Consider the following 15,316-nt stretch of genomic DNA (forward strand, 5'->3'; position numbering starts at 1 on the left):
ATTAAAAAATTTGTAAACCGGGTATTTGTTTCTTCGAATAATACCATTACTTTTATGAAATTCTTGTTGCTATTCAAAAATCTCAGCATTGTTTGAATGCATTATGTTTTTCCAGATATGTTTAACAATTCAAATCTAAAACCAACTACTGAAATTTATCGTACAGGTCTTAATAATAATAATCGAATGATCGATGTACGTATAAATTACACAAAATTTGTTAAATTTCTTTAAATACTTTTTAACGTTTGAATATAAAAAAAGAAATAATTCCTTGATTATAGTTTATAACTTTATGCATTACATGAACATACAATACAAAATCATAAACTTGAGAATAATTTGCTGTGAATATATCTAACAGTTTTTCTTATTTCTACTCAGATCTTGTGACTGTACAGAACACAATTGCTTTTTTTATTTTCTTTTAATTGTTATATCCTAACGAGGATAATAGTAAGAATCAACAATTCTTTTTAATAAACCTTCAAATGTTTCTACTTTAAGGTTGCTAATATCGATATTACAACTATGTATAAGTATGTATTATGCATTTACGTGTGAATATATAACTATATAACTATACAAACGGAACTCATTTCGTTCCCCACTTATATAACAGTAAGTGACCAACGTACCACAATCATTAACCATCAATTACTTGATTAATGATATATGAAACATATCGTCAGTATTAAGAATATCTCTCACCAAACATGAAATAAATTTTAAAGAAGCAACGATCGCATATTAAGTAAAAGGGAAATGTTTAATTTCTTCTTGATTTTAAATGAAGAAATAAACGAAAATATTTGATATTTCCATACCTTTAAAATTGAGTGGTTCGGGTATAAATAACATTCAATTTCCTATTCGGTATATTAATGTTGAATAATGTGAATTATTAATCCCTACGAATGTTGGACCCTGTTTTAATAATTTGCTTGCTCGGCTCTAGTAACTTATCATAGCAAGAAAATATTATAGTATACTAATAATTTAAGTATCTTTATTTTTTACTTGTGAGACAATTTTCAATCGTTTATTTTTACAAATACAAGAAGTATTCGTTTTAAGAGTATAATTTCATTGAAATTATGTAAACAGAAACAGAGTAAAAGGTAAAGAAATATAATTTTATCTAGATATTGCACACAATACTGACGACATGATCACTTTAGTTCAGTTTCTCATAAAGATTGGCAGTTATAGCCTGGACGTATTACTGTCCAAAACAGAGCAAAAATGGTAAGACATTTTATGAATCTTATCTGCACCAGTATCCTGTTATATCCAATTATCCCTTTATAAATCGAGTGCACAGGATTGACAATAAAAGACAGATCAGGGTAGTCTAGTTCTATATTAGCCTTTTCATGTACTATTCAAAGCATTCTCGAAAAGTTTTTATCCATGGATCAAATAACACCTTTCCGGAGAATCTTATAGTAGTATGAAAAGGGATACACAATGTATTATACTATGGCATTAAAATATATTAAGCAAATTTTTCGATAATCCTTTTTTTTTCAATACAGCAACACACTTCGATTTCTTTTATATCATCATTTATCATTCGACATATTTAATATATAAAATTCATTTGAGACTTGAAAATATTATTGCAAGGCATGTTTATGAGGGATTGAAATATGTAACGATAAACAGCACACAGCAAGCGCAAATTAGCATCGTTAATTAATGCGAAAGTATTTTACAATTAGCCTGATGGTAATAGGATTCAATTTTAATAAATTCAAAAATTCATAACGATATATGTGTTGCCACAGATCATATTACGTTTAAAGTATATGTAACATGTAAATCACTTGATGACATGCTCTATTTTTGTTTTCTGTCAGCTTTCTTGATTTATCACAGCTGGGGCAAAAGTGTCAACAGTGAAATCTTGTCTCGTATGCCCAAAAAACAAAGTTGGTTCAGGTCTCTATTCGACATAGTCCCACCAATCTTTTTCATAACCTTCATGTACATGTTCCAAAAGCACTTTCCTCCGGCTATCGCAATATCTTGAAATAAAAATAATACACACACATATATATATATATGCTCTATATCTTATATAATTTAATAGAATTATGCTATAATGATAAAAGAATGAAAAAATGTGTTTACTAATTAATGACCTACCTATATTTGTCTTGAACCTTTTGTTTAATATCAGCAAGATTTTCACTTGTAATATCTCGTTCGAGGTATTCAGAGAGGCGTTCTGTAGTGCCCTCTAGATCCTTTTGGTTGTCTTCAAAAATCACAGATTGGTTATTTTTTCGCACGTAATAAGCAAAAACATAAGTATACATAAGAGTCTGTCTACAGGAACACAAAATGTCTACTGCTTTCTTTAAAAATTGTACCTGAAAAAGACTCTTTTATAAAATGCTGCTTTTCGTTTCATTAAACTACATTCGATTTAGCTATAAGTAATTTTACCTCAATCCATGACATGTTATGTTGCTGCATTTCTTCCATTTTTTCTTTTACACTTGCATATAGTTTACTTTCAAATTTCAATGATTGCATGTGATTTATATATCTATTACAATAGAATAGATATCTTTGTAATGCAGATCGCGATTTTTCTTGAGCATCTCGTGCTGCTTTAGCTTCTTCCTCATCATAACGGTTACAATTATACCAGCTTGAACCATGTGGTTCCCATGGTCCAAGACACACCCAACAAAAGTCAGTTTTACAATTTTGATTTTTGCATACCATATGATTGCATCCACCATCTTTTTCGATAGTGACGTTACATTTTGGGCATTCTTTTGTGTTTGCTGCAATCCAATTTGACGTTTCAGAATCATCATCACACTTCTTTATCCATTTCCGCAACAAATGGCATTTTACTGGATCATGCCAATTTTCACCACAATGGAAACAGAATGTATGTCCACATTTACAAGTTACTGGTCTTGCTTCTACATACTGCACTTTTATTGCATTATTACAGTCTGGAGATGGACACCACCTTAATAACCTATTGCACTATAAAAAGAATATTAAATAGTATTGTTGTCACATAATTTTTCAATAAAATGAAAGATTAAAAAATATGTACTTCAACAAAACTATTTGTTATTAAATGTTGATATTTCAATTTCACTTTTGAGTCTTTTATAAGACGCATAACACTGGCATCATCAACTAAAATGTCACAAGCATGTGCTGCACATGCAATCGTTTGGCCAACTCCTTCTTCCATAATTTTGGTTGTGAGATACTCTCCCCAACAGCCAGTACAAAAGCGATGTCCACATTCGAGTCCAGTCATCATCTAAATTTGTTTTGGATATATTTAATGCATACAAGCATCGATTTCAGATTTTAACACAAATTAGTATTTTGTAGGTATTCATATACATACTGCAGATGGTTGAACAGTAAAACAAATTCCACATTCTTCTGTACCATTTGTTGAAGTTCTTCTGGTCTAAAAATTTTAAATATATTGTTAATGCAATTATACACACATACACATACACACGCACACACATTTGTTTTTATACATAGTGAATAGTATAGAATTTTATGTACTAGTGAATTTTGAGAAGATTGAGTTCTATTTATTAATGGACCCTTTCTAAATGGATTAACGACTCGTGCTTCTGCAAACAACTTTTCCTGATCACCATCATAAAAACGCTCCATTAATTTTTCTTTATCCCATTTAAAATGATTTAATAAAATACGTGTAGTTGTGGCTGGTATCTATAATCAAACAATAAAATATTTCAACTGTAATAACGAAAATTAAAAGTTTTTTTTATCTTGTGAATAAAACATACTTCTACAACTGTGTTAACTTCCTTAATAGAATCAACCATGTGTTGCACTATTTCCTCTGTTGACAAGACTTCAAATGGATAATCGTCAACATCCGTAGCCCGTTCTCTTAGATTTCCAGCCTCAATTTCCATCGCAAAATCAACATCATCTCCGCTAGACTCATTACCAGAATCAACATCATCGTATGTTTCTTCTTCGGAATCCATTGTGAATCTTCTGATTTATTAAATAATTGAAATACTAATATATCCACTTACTTTATATATTTTGTACCTGTATAAAGAAAGAAATACAATTTATATTATATGCAGTATTTTGACTTTTAAAACAAATCTTGTGAACGTTCACTTGATTCATTTGTTCCACTATATTGTAATTGAAAACAATTAAACTGTCTGGTGTACGTATATGATAGTTAAATAAAAACAGTACACTGACACATTTTTATTTCAATTTATACTCCAACTTAAATGGCCACGAAATTATGCAAAAAATAATAGTGTGAACACAAATGTATTTGCAACTGGTTTGGTATTGCACTTGATGAATTTCGACACAATTTTGATTCGAAAAGCTATCACACCTGCACCCGCGAAATACTGTTGTAGCGGAACAAGGTGAAAACAGCTTATGTTCAACACATGACGTCATCGTTCGCTACTTCTCGAATAAAGCAAGAAACTTCGTCATGAGTTTACCTTAACTTACTGTCGATAGTAACTAGCGAAATTTACAGTCACGATACTAAACGATTCTCAAAATAATATGAACAGTTAAAACTTCAAAATATTTTTGCCATCAACGTAAGCAAGAATAAAATCAGCTGCCAAAACATCCGAGTTGAACTCCGGCAGCTGATACACTGAACGCTATTTTCACGGAGTAAGGATGAATGAGCCATCGTGTTGTTAGCCAATCAGAACACTTCTGTATACATACTATCCAATGACATCGTCTGTTTATTGAATTGATATTTTATATTGTCCTTTTCTTACTATTAATTTTTTCCTTTAAAGTCCATTTATTTTGCACAATTTTAGATTTTATATTGTGATCAACTGATTTACATAATTACGGATAATTATACGTCGACGTAAGAAAATTGGTTTAACATAATTTGTTCAACTATATCTTATATTGAAAGAAACATTATCCATATATTAGATTGGGAAAAGAAGACATACTAACACCTTTAGTGTTTGAGACTGAATTGAGGCTTAACTATTTTTTACTCCCAAACGCTTCAATTATTTTAAGTAACTGGTAATGTTTATGAAAATATATAAATAAATAAAAATATCTTGTTATTTTATGACGTACAGTATACTTCACTTTTGACATATTATGGAAATTAATGAAAACGATAAACTGAATATATAAATATTATTATATACTTGACGAATATAACAATCACAACAATTTTCCACGAATAGCAGAAAGATAACTAAGGAAAATTCACTTTGATATCGTTCTGAATGTAAAAAGACTAGTAAGATGAAATTGAAGTTCGATTAAGGATTTTAATGAACACCAGATACACTTTATGCTAAATATATATCGATGTTGAAACACATCACAGATATATTACCATGCACGATAATCTTTTTAGCCATTGCACTGGACAAATCACCAAATCAGTAGACTAATCGAGTAAAACCATAAATTAATCTAGAATGCACCGCTTGCCATGAAGAAAGAGACGAGCTTATAGCTCGAACACTACTGTCACGTCCATAGCAGTACGTGCGATGACTTTTTTTCTTCTATCGAGTCAAATACGTTATTTTTTTTTTTTTTTTTTGCGCTCGCTCTCAAAAACGCAAGATTTGAGTTGATCGATGGACGACAATAGACACTAAATTTCACGTGATACTATCCGAGGAATTGAGAACCTAAGAGGGACGTGACAACGAAATGTCTCGTCACCAAGTACCGTTTTTACTGACTTTAGTCAACTACCTGAAGTTAGCTTCTTACGCGACGTACAACTGACACACATGGGCGTCTTTACACAAAAATGTTTTGAAAATAATTTTCAAATTACTATTATAATATGACAATAACAATACGTCGATTTTTTTTAGCAAATTAATAATTATTACAATGAAGTTGCAATTTTTATAACCTTTCAGAGTAATAGTTTCTAAATAAGTTACTAATTGTAAATAAATTACAAAGCTTTTAACTTTCGATCGAGATCTTAAGTTACGAACGTTATACAAACTCCAATTCTCTTACTTATTTTGCATAGGGAAATAGATGTCAAGATGTCAATTTTTTGAATAAATTAATGATTACAACCATAAAGTTGCAATTCTTATAATCTGTAGAAGTAATAACATTGTTTCACATTCTACATAAACTATGAATGTTTAAGCTATTTCTTAATACAAACTTCAGTTTTATATAGAGGCATAAAAGTATGTTAAATCTTATTTTCCAAATTGAGTATATAAAGGACGATTATATACAATTAATTATATGTAATGTATGCATATAGGGTGGTCTATGCTATTGTTTCAGGTTATAACTCCGTTACCAGTACAGTTATAGAAAAATGTGAAAGGCGAAAGATGAATGGTTCGAAGAATACTACATCCGTAGGATCATGTGCTTTTTAGAAGCGCAATGGCACATGTGTGCAATCAACAAAAGATATTTTTTAAAAATATCTCGATAACTAATAATTATTTTATCATTGTACTTCAATACTCTTTTACGTAGAATCTCTTTATGTAAAAAAAAGAAGTAACCAATTCCATTAAAAAAAGTAATAGAATTGTTGATTGCACGTGCACTATTACACTTCTATACAAACATGGCCCTATGGGTATAGTATTCTTTGAACCATTCATCTTTCTCCTTTTACATTTTTCTCTAACTGTGCTAGTGACAAAGTTGTAACCAGACACAATTGCGTGGTATATACCCTGTATATATGTTATATACATTATACGTGAGGAGTGAGAAATTAAAGTTTAAAGAATCGTTTGAAATTTCGGAATATTACGCCAATGTGTGTACGAACGATAAGTGAAGAAGCAGAAGCTCACAGCGCGGCGTTCTGTCAAGTTACGTTAACCTCATAGTGTAGTAATATTCGGGACAAATGTCGAAGTGAATTGAATAAGAGTTACAGGGTAAAATGAGTTTACCCAGCGTAAGTGATTATTCTTTATTAGAAAAAATCGGTGCGGGGAGTTACGCGACTGTTTACAAAGCTTTTAAGAAGGTACGTATATTTTGAGATTTAATACGTACACATACAAATCATATGATGACATTGTTGTAATTAGGTTAACAGGCGTCACAATTGCACATGTGATTCATTGTAACATAAAATATGTATAATTTCTATTTCACAGCTTTCCTTTAATATGCATGAAATCATAATAGTAAATTTTCATGTTGTTTAGGTTTAAATATATCTGAACTATACCGCAGAAAATTAATACTGTGTTAATAAATTATTGGTTTAAGATAAAAAGTTGCTTAACGTTATATGATGTATTTAGTTATATTTCTAGTGATTTTATTATATAACAGTAAAACTTACTAGATTAATATATGTATTAATATTATTAATTTTTTGTATATACGCATTTGCAATATTTGTGTTATGTATTTCCAATAATGGAGGTTCATGAGATATGCATATATGTATGTCATATAATTCGGTAAACGAAATGACTTTAACAGAATTCTGATTCTGACAGTTTTGAATTAATTTGAATTTAATGAAAGATTAATGTATTTTGTACGTACTACGACTATTGTGAATTTTAAGCGTGCTGCATATAATACACTTAAAACTGTGGCATACAGCACGGAGAAACATAGTACACATGTTTTAACTTTTTAATTAATGGTCCTCTTATGAAAAATAAAATATCTTTGCATACAATAAACAAATTGGTTACAATTATTGACATTTTTTTATAACATATTAATAAAAAGTTTAAGTAAGTAAGATTTTTATTAAAGGAAGTACGTTTTTATTATCAAAAGAATTAATAAATTAATATTAACTGATTTAAGCAAGAATGATAATCCACAGCATTAGTATCGTGTAAATAATTTTAAGAACATATTGCACATATTTCTGATGTTTCCGTCGTCGATCGTTTACGAGATTATACTAACCTTTACACTATTTTTTTCCCGGCATTGATAAACACAGCAAGAAAATGTAACAGGTCATCCATTCAAATTCAACTTGTTTTAATGTATTTCTATGACTGAACATTGAACTGTATCGATTGTTAGCGCAGAATTGAGAGGTGGCCAGAAAAAGATGTTTGAAAGTAGCGTTATCTCAAGGCGAGGCTAACCCTATGCTATTGTTGGTCGTTTTATAGGATGGATGCCGAGAGGTAGTCGCAATCAAGTGTGTAGACAAATCATCACTCTCCAAGTCGGCTATCGATAATATCGTCAGGGAGATCTATCTCCTAAAAATACTGCGCCACGAGAATATCGTCGAAATGAGGGATTTTTTTTGGGACGAAGGGTTAGTTCGTTGAACATCCAACATTCAGAGTAAAAAAAGACTATGAACGCCATAAAAAAATATCACGTACATATATACATATGTACATGTATATTTATATGTATATGAACATACATGACATGAAATATACGGAGTTAAGATTTATTTGCAGTTTTATTTCCGAAATGGAAGATAATAGAAAGGAAATACGTCATTAATATTCTATTAATATTGTTTAAAATATTAATAATTTACTATACTCGAATATATATTATTATTTAGGATCTTAATTGATGGATTAGATTTTCAAGTGGTGGCGGCACAGTTCTTTTTTATTACTGGTCATTTTATATGTAAAATTTAGTCGAAATCATTATTTAGAATAATTAGGGGATTTACATTTATAAAGGCATTAATTTCATTTTTATTTAATGTAAAATTACTAATATCTAAATTATATACACGAAATACCTTTGTAAAACGTTTTCAAGAGCGGTATAATCCTCTAATTAATCTGAAAAACGCAGAAAAGTATATCTATCGTTCAGCATAATACAGGCACATATACATCGTAATGGAATACTGTGATGGTGGCGATCTATCGAGTTTTATAAGGAAGAGGCACAAGTTACCCGAGCAAATTTGTCGTCGATTTTTGCAACAACTTGCACTCGCTCTAAAATATCTACGTAATAATAATGTTTGTCATATGGACTTGAAACCCCAAAATTTATTGCTAATGAGAAGGCCACAATTAACATTAAAAGTTGGAGGTCCGTTCTACATTCCGAACTCTTATTTCGTTTCATACAGTTGAAGTTTCCAGTAATAAGGAGACAGCTCCAATATTCAAACTGTATTTCTTGGAAGAGAAAGAAACGTGTAGGTTTCATGTTTAAAGGTACAAAAGTTTATTACTACGAATATTAATTGATTATGAATTTTCAGCACATTTGGAAAAATATTGGATTGTTTGATAAAAAATTTGTAGCGTAATTTAAAAAAATTTAAAGATTATCCAATAATAGAATTTTCCTGATATTAGGTTTCATTTACTTAAATAAAGATCAGGAAAATTATTTCTTAAATATAATTCGGAAATGGTGAAACAAACAATCTTGTTAGCTTCATCGAATATATAGTAAAATAGATAGACTATTAAAAACGCTAGAAACTTTTTGATTAACCCGGCAGATGATTTTCAATTGATTTCTAGTTATATACTCAAATTGCTGTAAAGTGGAGCTGCCTCTTTATATATCAACTTCTTCAATTGGAATTCGACGACTTTTGTCTACGTTCATTTTAGATTTCGGTTTCGCTCAATTTCTTTCGAATTCGCAAACAAAATTTGCGATTTGTGGTTCTCCACTTTACATGGCGCCGGAAATTTTATTGAAGAACAAATATGATGCTCGTGTTGATTTGTGGAGCGTCGGTGTGATCATGTACGAATGCCTTTTTGGCGAAGCTCCGTATTCCAGCAACAGCTTCCAGGAGCTAGCTGAGAAGATCAAGGACTGCCGACCTATTAAGGTGATTACGTTGTTCATCTGTTTTATGTGTACATATAATGAATAATTAGTATTATCGAATAATTAGAATGCACTGCTTCGTTACTGTATTTGTCTTATATTTTTCGTCACTTTTAGTTTCTCAATAAATTATGTGTTTTCGCTCAAACTATATCTCCTCTTTGCATGCTTAAATTATTTGGTATATTTTGTACTCAAAGAAGTTCCAAGATCAGGCAAATTTTATGAAGAAGATATTAAAGATAGTAGAACTTTAATTATTCGAGCAACGATCGGTCTATTAAGAATTAATAAGCTGCGAAATAACGCATAAATAATGCATAAAAGATACGTAATTGCAACAATAACCAGGTTGAGGATTTTTATGCAATCTCATATTTTTAGTAACGTGACTAAAAAAATGAAACATAGATAGAAGTTTGTTTTACCCGTTAAATAGTATAGTGAACACTTTATTTTGGATATTTCATATATTCTCGTGTATTATGGGCGTCCTATACATTTCGAGATTTTTAAATTCCTTATAAATGCATAAATATCCGCGATCTAACAACAACAAATTTGAGAATTTGAAAGTCTGAAGGTTCGAATATTTGAACATTTGAAAATTGGTAATTAAATGTTACAGTAACGCAACATTGATTGACAAAGAAACGGTCTCTTATAAGAAATTGTAAAGTGAGGATAAAAATAGTTTTTAGTGAAAAGCTATTGTTCTCATTGAAATATTATATTACTATATTTGTATAAAATGATCCAAAATAAATAGTCTTTCCTTATGTGAAAAGAAAGTGAAGTATTTGATTATTCGAAAATTATAATTGTCCGAACAGTGTGTGATTGTGAATTGAACATGTGAATTGAAGTAAATACGTACATAAGTATAAATTTGTTCGAGGTGCTACGGTGATATGTTATTTCTTAATTGTGCGTTTAAGAAAGATGTTGACTTTGGACGTTTGTATACGTTGAAAGTATGATGAGTTTTTTCAGTATTGTATAATATATTTCTTTTTTGTTACAATGTAGTATAATGCATATATGCAGGTAAAAAAAGCAATGACAATCTGATTTAAATCACTTATTATATAATTGCAAGGATAAAGGTAATGCAAATGAATAGCATTACTGTTTCTAATTTTGAAACCATAACATCTGGAAAACAAACTTAGAAAATCCTGCAATCAAGTAATCAATCAATTTTATTTCAAGAGACATCTTTAGTTAATAAAGACAAGTACCCGACATTTTAGATAGGAAACTATCGTAGTTGACTGTTGATGTTTGCCGACATTTGGAAAGAATAATCTGGGTTATTTAAACAACATTCTTTCAATTGAGAATACGTAAATAGTTGTAAAGAATTTTCCATGATAAGAATTATGGATTGAAAATATAAATAAAACGATATGAAGAGCTTTAAATAAACTATCAAAAGATAATTCGCTCTATTAAAAGCAAAAGACCAGAAAATTAAATATCTTTGAAGAAAGTGATTTTTACAGTAATGAAATTAAATAGATAGATTAGATAAAAATTATCTACATAACTTTTAGTTTACCTTTAAAAATATCAGAAATATTCGGGCATTTTTCTTTAGTATCTTTTATGCAAACATTTACGAATGATTTATATGATGTTTCTGTGTGTTTCTATAAATCTTTTAATTTCATTCAAGAAACGTACGATGTATAAGATCTGTACAAAATATACGGAATATTACTAAATATAAAGAATCTCTTTTATTTCTTTATTGTCCGTTAGTTCTCATATTTTTTGTATCTTTCTTGCGTTCGAAAATTATTTATTCTTGTGTTTGTCGATGTGGTGAAATCACAGTTACCGAAAGGCTCGCATGTCTCATCGGAGTGCAAGGATTTATTGATGTCCTTGTTGAGGCACAACCCTGACGAGAGGATAACGTTTGATGAATTCTTCGCCCATGATTTCCTGGATTTGGCTCATGCGCCAACAAAGGAAAATTACGACAAGGCGGTAGAGTTAGTTCAAAAGGCTGTGAAAATGGATGCAGAAAAAAATTCGAAAGAAGCTTTACATTTATATTGTGAAGCTCTTAGATACTTTATTCCTATTGTAACAAGTAAGAAAGAGTAATACAAATGACACAAATTTGATGTTGTTCACTGTTAATTAATTACATTGATATTTTAACTATATTATGAATTTATTAGGTGAGACTGATTTAAAGAGGAAAGAAAGTTTAAGATCACGCATAAATGATTATATTAAAAGAGCAGAGGTATTGAAAGCATCCTGTATAGATAATAGTAATGATAAAGATAAATGTGTTCCTGCGGAGCATAAAGAATATTCTATTCAGAGGATATCATCTTTAAATGAGGCGTCTTTTGTGTATCATGAACTACGTTTGTATCAAAATTTTTACAATACGACCTTTTCAATAAAATGTGAAAATAATATAATTTATTCAAATTAATTGTTAATTTATATAGAAGAATTCATAGAATAATATTTCTTCTGTTGCAGAAATTACATTACATTAACTGAGATAGTTTATTATTATTTAATAATTACTTTGAATCGTAAAATGTAAAATACAAAAACAGATAAGATTTTTAATTCGTTTTAAATTGAATTTATAATTAGAATGTTTCATATAGGTGCTATAACACATAAAGTTCGTTGAAATTAAAAATATCTATATAAAGTAGTTGCACGCCATTGTATAGTTCTAATTAGGTACGAGGAAGTTTCCAACATATTAGTTTCCAATTTATTCGTTATTCATCATTACGAAAATGTAATAAAATATTCTTATAAAATTCCAATAAAATAAGAAAAAGCAATATGGCTTTAAGAGTAATTACACCTTTTGAGATGAAACGGGGTGTGTGCTTCGTTTCAACAGAAAACTTCTTCATCCATCTAGCATAACCTGTAATTGATAGCAACTCCTGATTCAACAATCGGTCTCGTCACCAAGAGATATTATTTTATGATTATTTTTTTACTAAGCGTCAATTTTTTATAATTTCTTATTAGCGAATTTATAAAATTTCGGTATATGAATAAAGATTTGTTTCTTATTTACTAAAAGATTACGTGTGTGTATGATATATTTTATTATATTATGGATAATTATCGTGGTTATTTATCGATAGGAACGCTTAGCAAAAGTACAACCAGTATGGCGGATGGGCTTGAAATAGGAGCAGTCGCCGAACTGTATCTTGCGGAAGGAAATTATGCGCTTGCGTTAGAAAAATTTCAATCTTGTCTAGGAATATTGGTACCTCTTTTGCGAAAAGAACCTCCAGGTCGAAGAAGAGATTTGTTACATAAACAGGTGATTAATTCTCATAATTAATAGTGAATGTGGATGTTTATGCAATTTCATATTTTTCCAAATGCAATTCAAGGAATAGAACTTAGGCAACAAATATATAGAACATACATTAAATGTTCTAGACTCTATCATGGAAAAGGGTTGTTTTCGTTGCGAATCCCTTAACCTCATTGTCACTTTCTTGTATTAATCGGTTTTTCGCGTTAACTGTTGGAATAAAAAATTGAGGATAAGTGGAACCATGTAAAAGCATTTCTTTTATTTGATGGTCTGTTTTGCGGAGTATAAAATTATGATATAAAATATACCTACACAGCTCGAAAGTGGGACAGCGAAATGGAGGAAAATTCGGCTACTTTGATGGCTTACTTACAATAGTGCGTTTTTAACGTTTCAGCCATAAATGCGGCAACTCGAAGTCGGATTAATCGGATGTAGAATCAATATTTTTATTTATCTAATAATCTCTCCTCCTTTTAAAATTATTTGATTTTAATATTTGATTACGCCAACTGGGGCGAAATTTCCATTTGCGTCTACTTTTTAATTAATTCAGTAAATGTTTTTAATCATTTTCAATTTAATTCTACAGAGTCTGGCGTATATTGTAAAAATAACGAGAAAAATTGATTAACCTAAAAATTCTTTTTATATAAAACATAGAAGATATCCTAAATTCTAAATTTCATTGAAGCCTCTTTATGATATTTATTGTTTTCCTTATTCGTTTCGTTGGTTTACAACGTTTAAATAGGACAAATTGTTGACAGTGCTAAATTTTTCATTTCTAACTATTGTACTTAGTTCTTTAAATATAAAGTCGTGGAATAATTGTGTACTTTTCTAATTACCAGTTTGCATGGCGACTATTTGAACATGTATTTATTTATTCCGACAAAAATCATTTCTATTTAACTTCCTTCGATTCAATATCCTTCGTTGTTAATCGTTTGTATTTAATTTATTTGATCCTTTTATAAATATCAGAATAATTTTCGCTGCAATTAATATAATTTATAAACGTACTTTTGTCATTATTTAGTGAACGTTATATTATAATCATAGAACTGCATGTTAATAACAGCGTTACAAGCAAATTACATGTGGTTATCTTAATTATTGTGCCATTCATATATTATGCATCATCTCTGAGGTTTCGCGTATACCAATTCAAATAAATAATTTCCAACGACCATATATAACATCTATTAAATGACAGACGATCATTAGACACCATTAATTTAATATCTTATAACATATCAAGATGGGCTATTGTAATTAATTATGGTGTCCGTTTCAGTACCTCTGGTTTCTAATAGATATCTTGTTACATAGATAATTCCTACAATTTACAAGTGTGTTAAAAAATATGTATACATACATATGTATTGAAACTCTTTCTTTATATTGTAAATTTACCATGCCATTTTTCACGTTATTTTGTGCAATAACTAACGATTTCAACGATCGAACGATTTCAATATCGTGAGACAAATAATTCGATACAACGTCGTAATTAAATTTTATGATTACTCGCAACATTTATTGCGCGCTTTTAGTAATTAGTAACACAGAATATGTATACATATATGTGTATTGCACAATTCTTTTTTTCATTTTATAATGTTATGCTAATTGACAGGTACAATATTGGATGAAAGGAGCCGAAAGTACCAAAGGGCTTTTAGCTACTAAAGATATCGAGGAGTCCGCACAACATGCCTCTGATACGTACGAGCAATGCATAATGCAGTAATTCAAAATTTACATTTAATATAAAGTATTATTTGTACTGGTAGCACGTTCTGAAATTTTTTCCGAGACAAATATGAGTACTTACTGTGTCACTTGTATTATAATGTATCTATATATACATATATATATAGAATGTTTCCATTTATTTATGGAAAAAATAAATAATTTTATATTTCATTTTTCAATGCAAATGGTATTCCTCGGTAATATGTTACCCATAACATCATACAGCACGTAAAAGCAGCAATATGTCATTGCTTCTTTATTTATTAAAACCTCCTCTAAAACGGTGCACGAAAAGATAGTGCGTAGAGTAACTAGTTTTCCATTAAGATAAGAAAGAGCAGTGAAAGGGAAACATATCATACTTAATTAATTTTCAATTTTAATAAATTA

General features: G+C 29.7%; 2 protein-coding genes across 5 annotated transcripts; one reads left to right on the top strand and one right to left on the bottom strand.

Annotated features, from left to right (window-relative positions):
• Positions 1-1,344: 1,344 nt before the first annotated feature.
• On the bottom strand, positions 1,345-5,769 carry LOC122572424 (E3 ubiquitin-protein ligase ariadne-1). Of its 3 annotated transcripts, none has more exons than XM_043737369.1 (8): positions 5,402-5,769; positions 3,813-4,086; positions 3,562-3,735; positions 3,392-3,457; positions 3,086-3,301; positions 2,455-3,012; positions 2,152-2,378; positions 1,345-2,030 (listed from the first exon to the last, which is right to left on the bottom strand). In XM_043737369.1, the coding sequence occupies exons 2-8, from the start codon at positions 4,017-4,019 to the stop codon at positions 1,949-1,951; spliced, it is 1,530 nt and encodes a 509-aa protein (XP_043593304.1). In that variant the 5' UTR covers positions 4,020-4,086; positions 5,402-5,769; the 3' UTR covers positions 1,345-1,948. The 3 variants fall into 3 exon arrangements, with proteins under 3 accessions (XP_043593304.1, XP_043593305.1, XP_043593303.1); XM_043737370.1 differs by lacking the exon at positions 5,402-5,769 and adding an exon at positions 4,522-5,355; XM_043737368.1 differs by lacking the exon at positions 5,402-5,769 and adding an exon at positions 4,512-5,355.
• An 886-nt stretch (positions 5,770-6,655) lies between these two features.
• Positions 6,656-15,111, top strand: LOC122573051 (serine/threonine-protein kinase ULK3). 2 transcript variants are annotated; one of them, XM_043738962.1, is made up of 8 exons: positions 6,656-7,045; positions 8,172-8,323; positions 8,861-9,075; positions 9,612-9,838; positions 11,677-11,938; positions 12,030-12,224; positions 12,981-13,165; positions 14,808-15,111. In XM_043738962.1, the coding sequence occupies exons 1-8, from the start codon at positions 6,959-6,961 to the stop codon at positions 14,919-14,921; spliced, it is 1,437 nt and encodes a 478-aa protein (XP_043594897.1). In that variant the 5' UTR covers positions 6,656-6,958; the 3' UTR covers positions 14,922-15,111. The 2 variants fall into 2 exon arrangements, with proteins under 2 accessions (XP_043594897.1, XP_043594898.1); XM_043738963.1 differs by lacking the exon at positions 6,656-7,045 and having other exon boundaries at positions 8,185-8,323; positions 8,851-9,075.
• The last annotated feature ends 205 nt before the right edge of the window (positions 15,112-15,316 follow it).

This window comes from Bombus pyrosoma, linkage group LG11 (assembly GCF_014825855.1).
Source record: "Bombus pyrosoma isolate SC7728 linkage group LG11, ASM1482585v1, whole genome shotgun sequence".
NCBI lineage: Eukaryota > Metazoa > Arthropoda > Insecta > Hymenoptera > Apidae > Bombus > Bombus pyrosoma.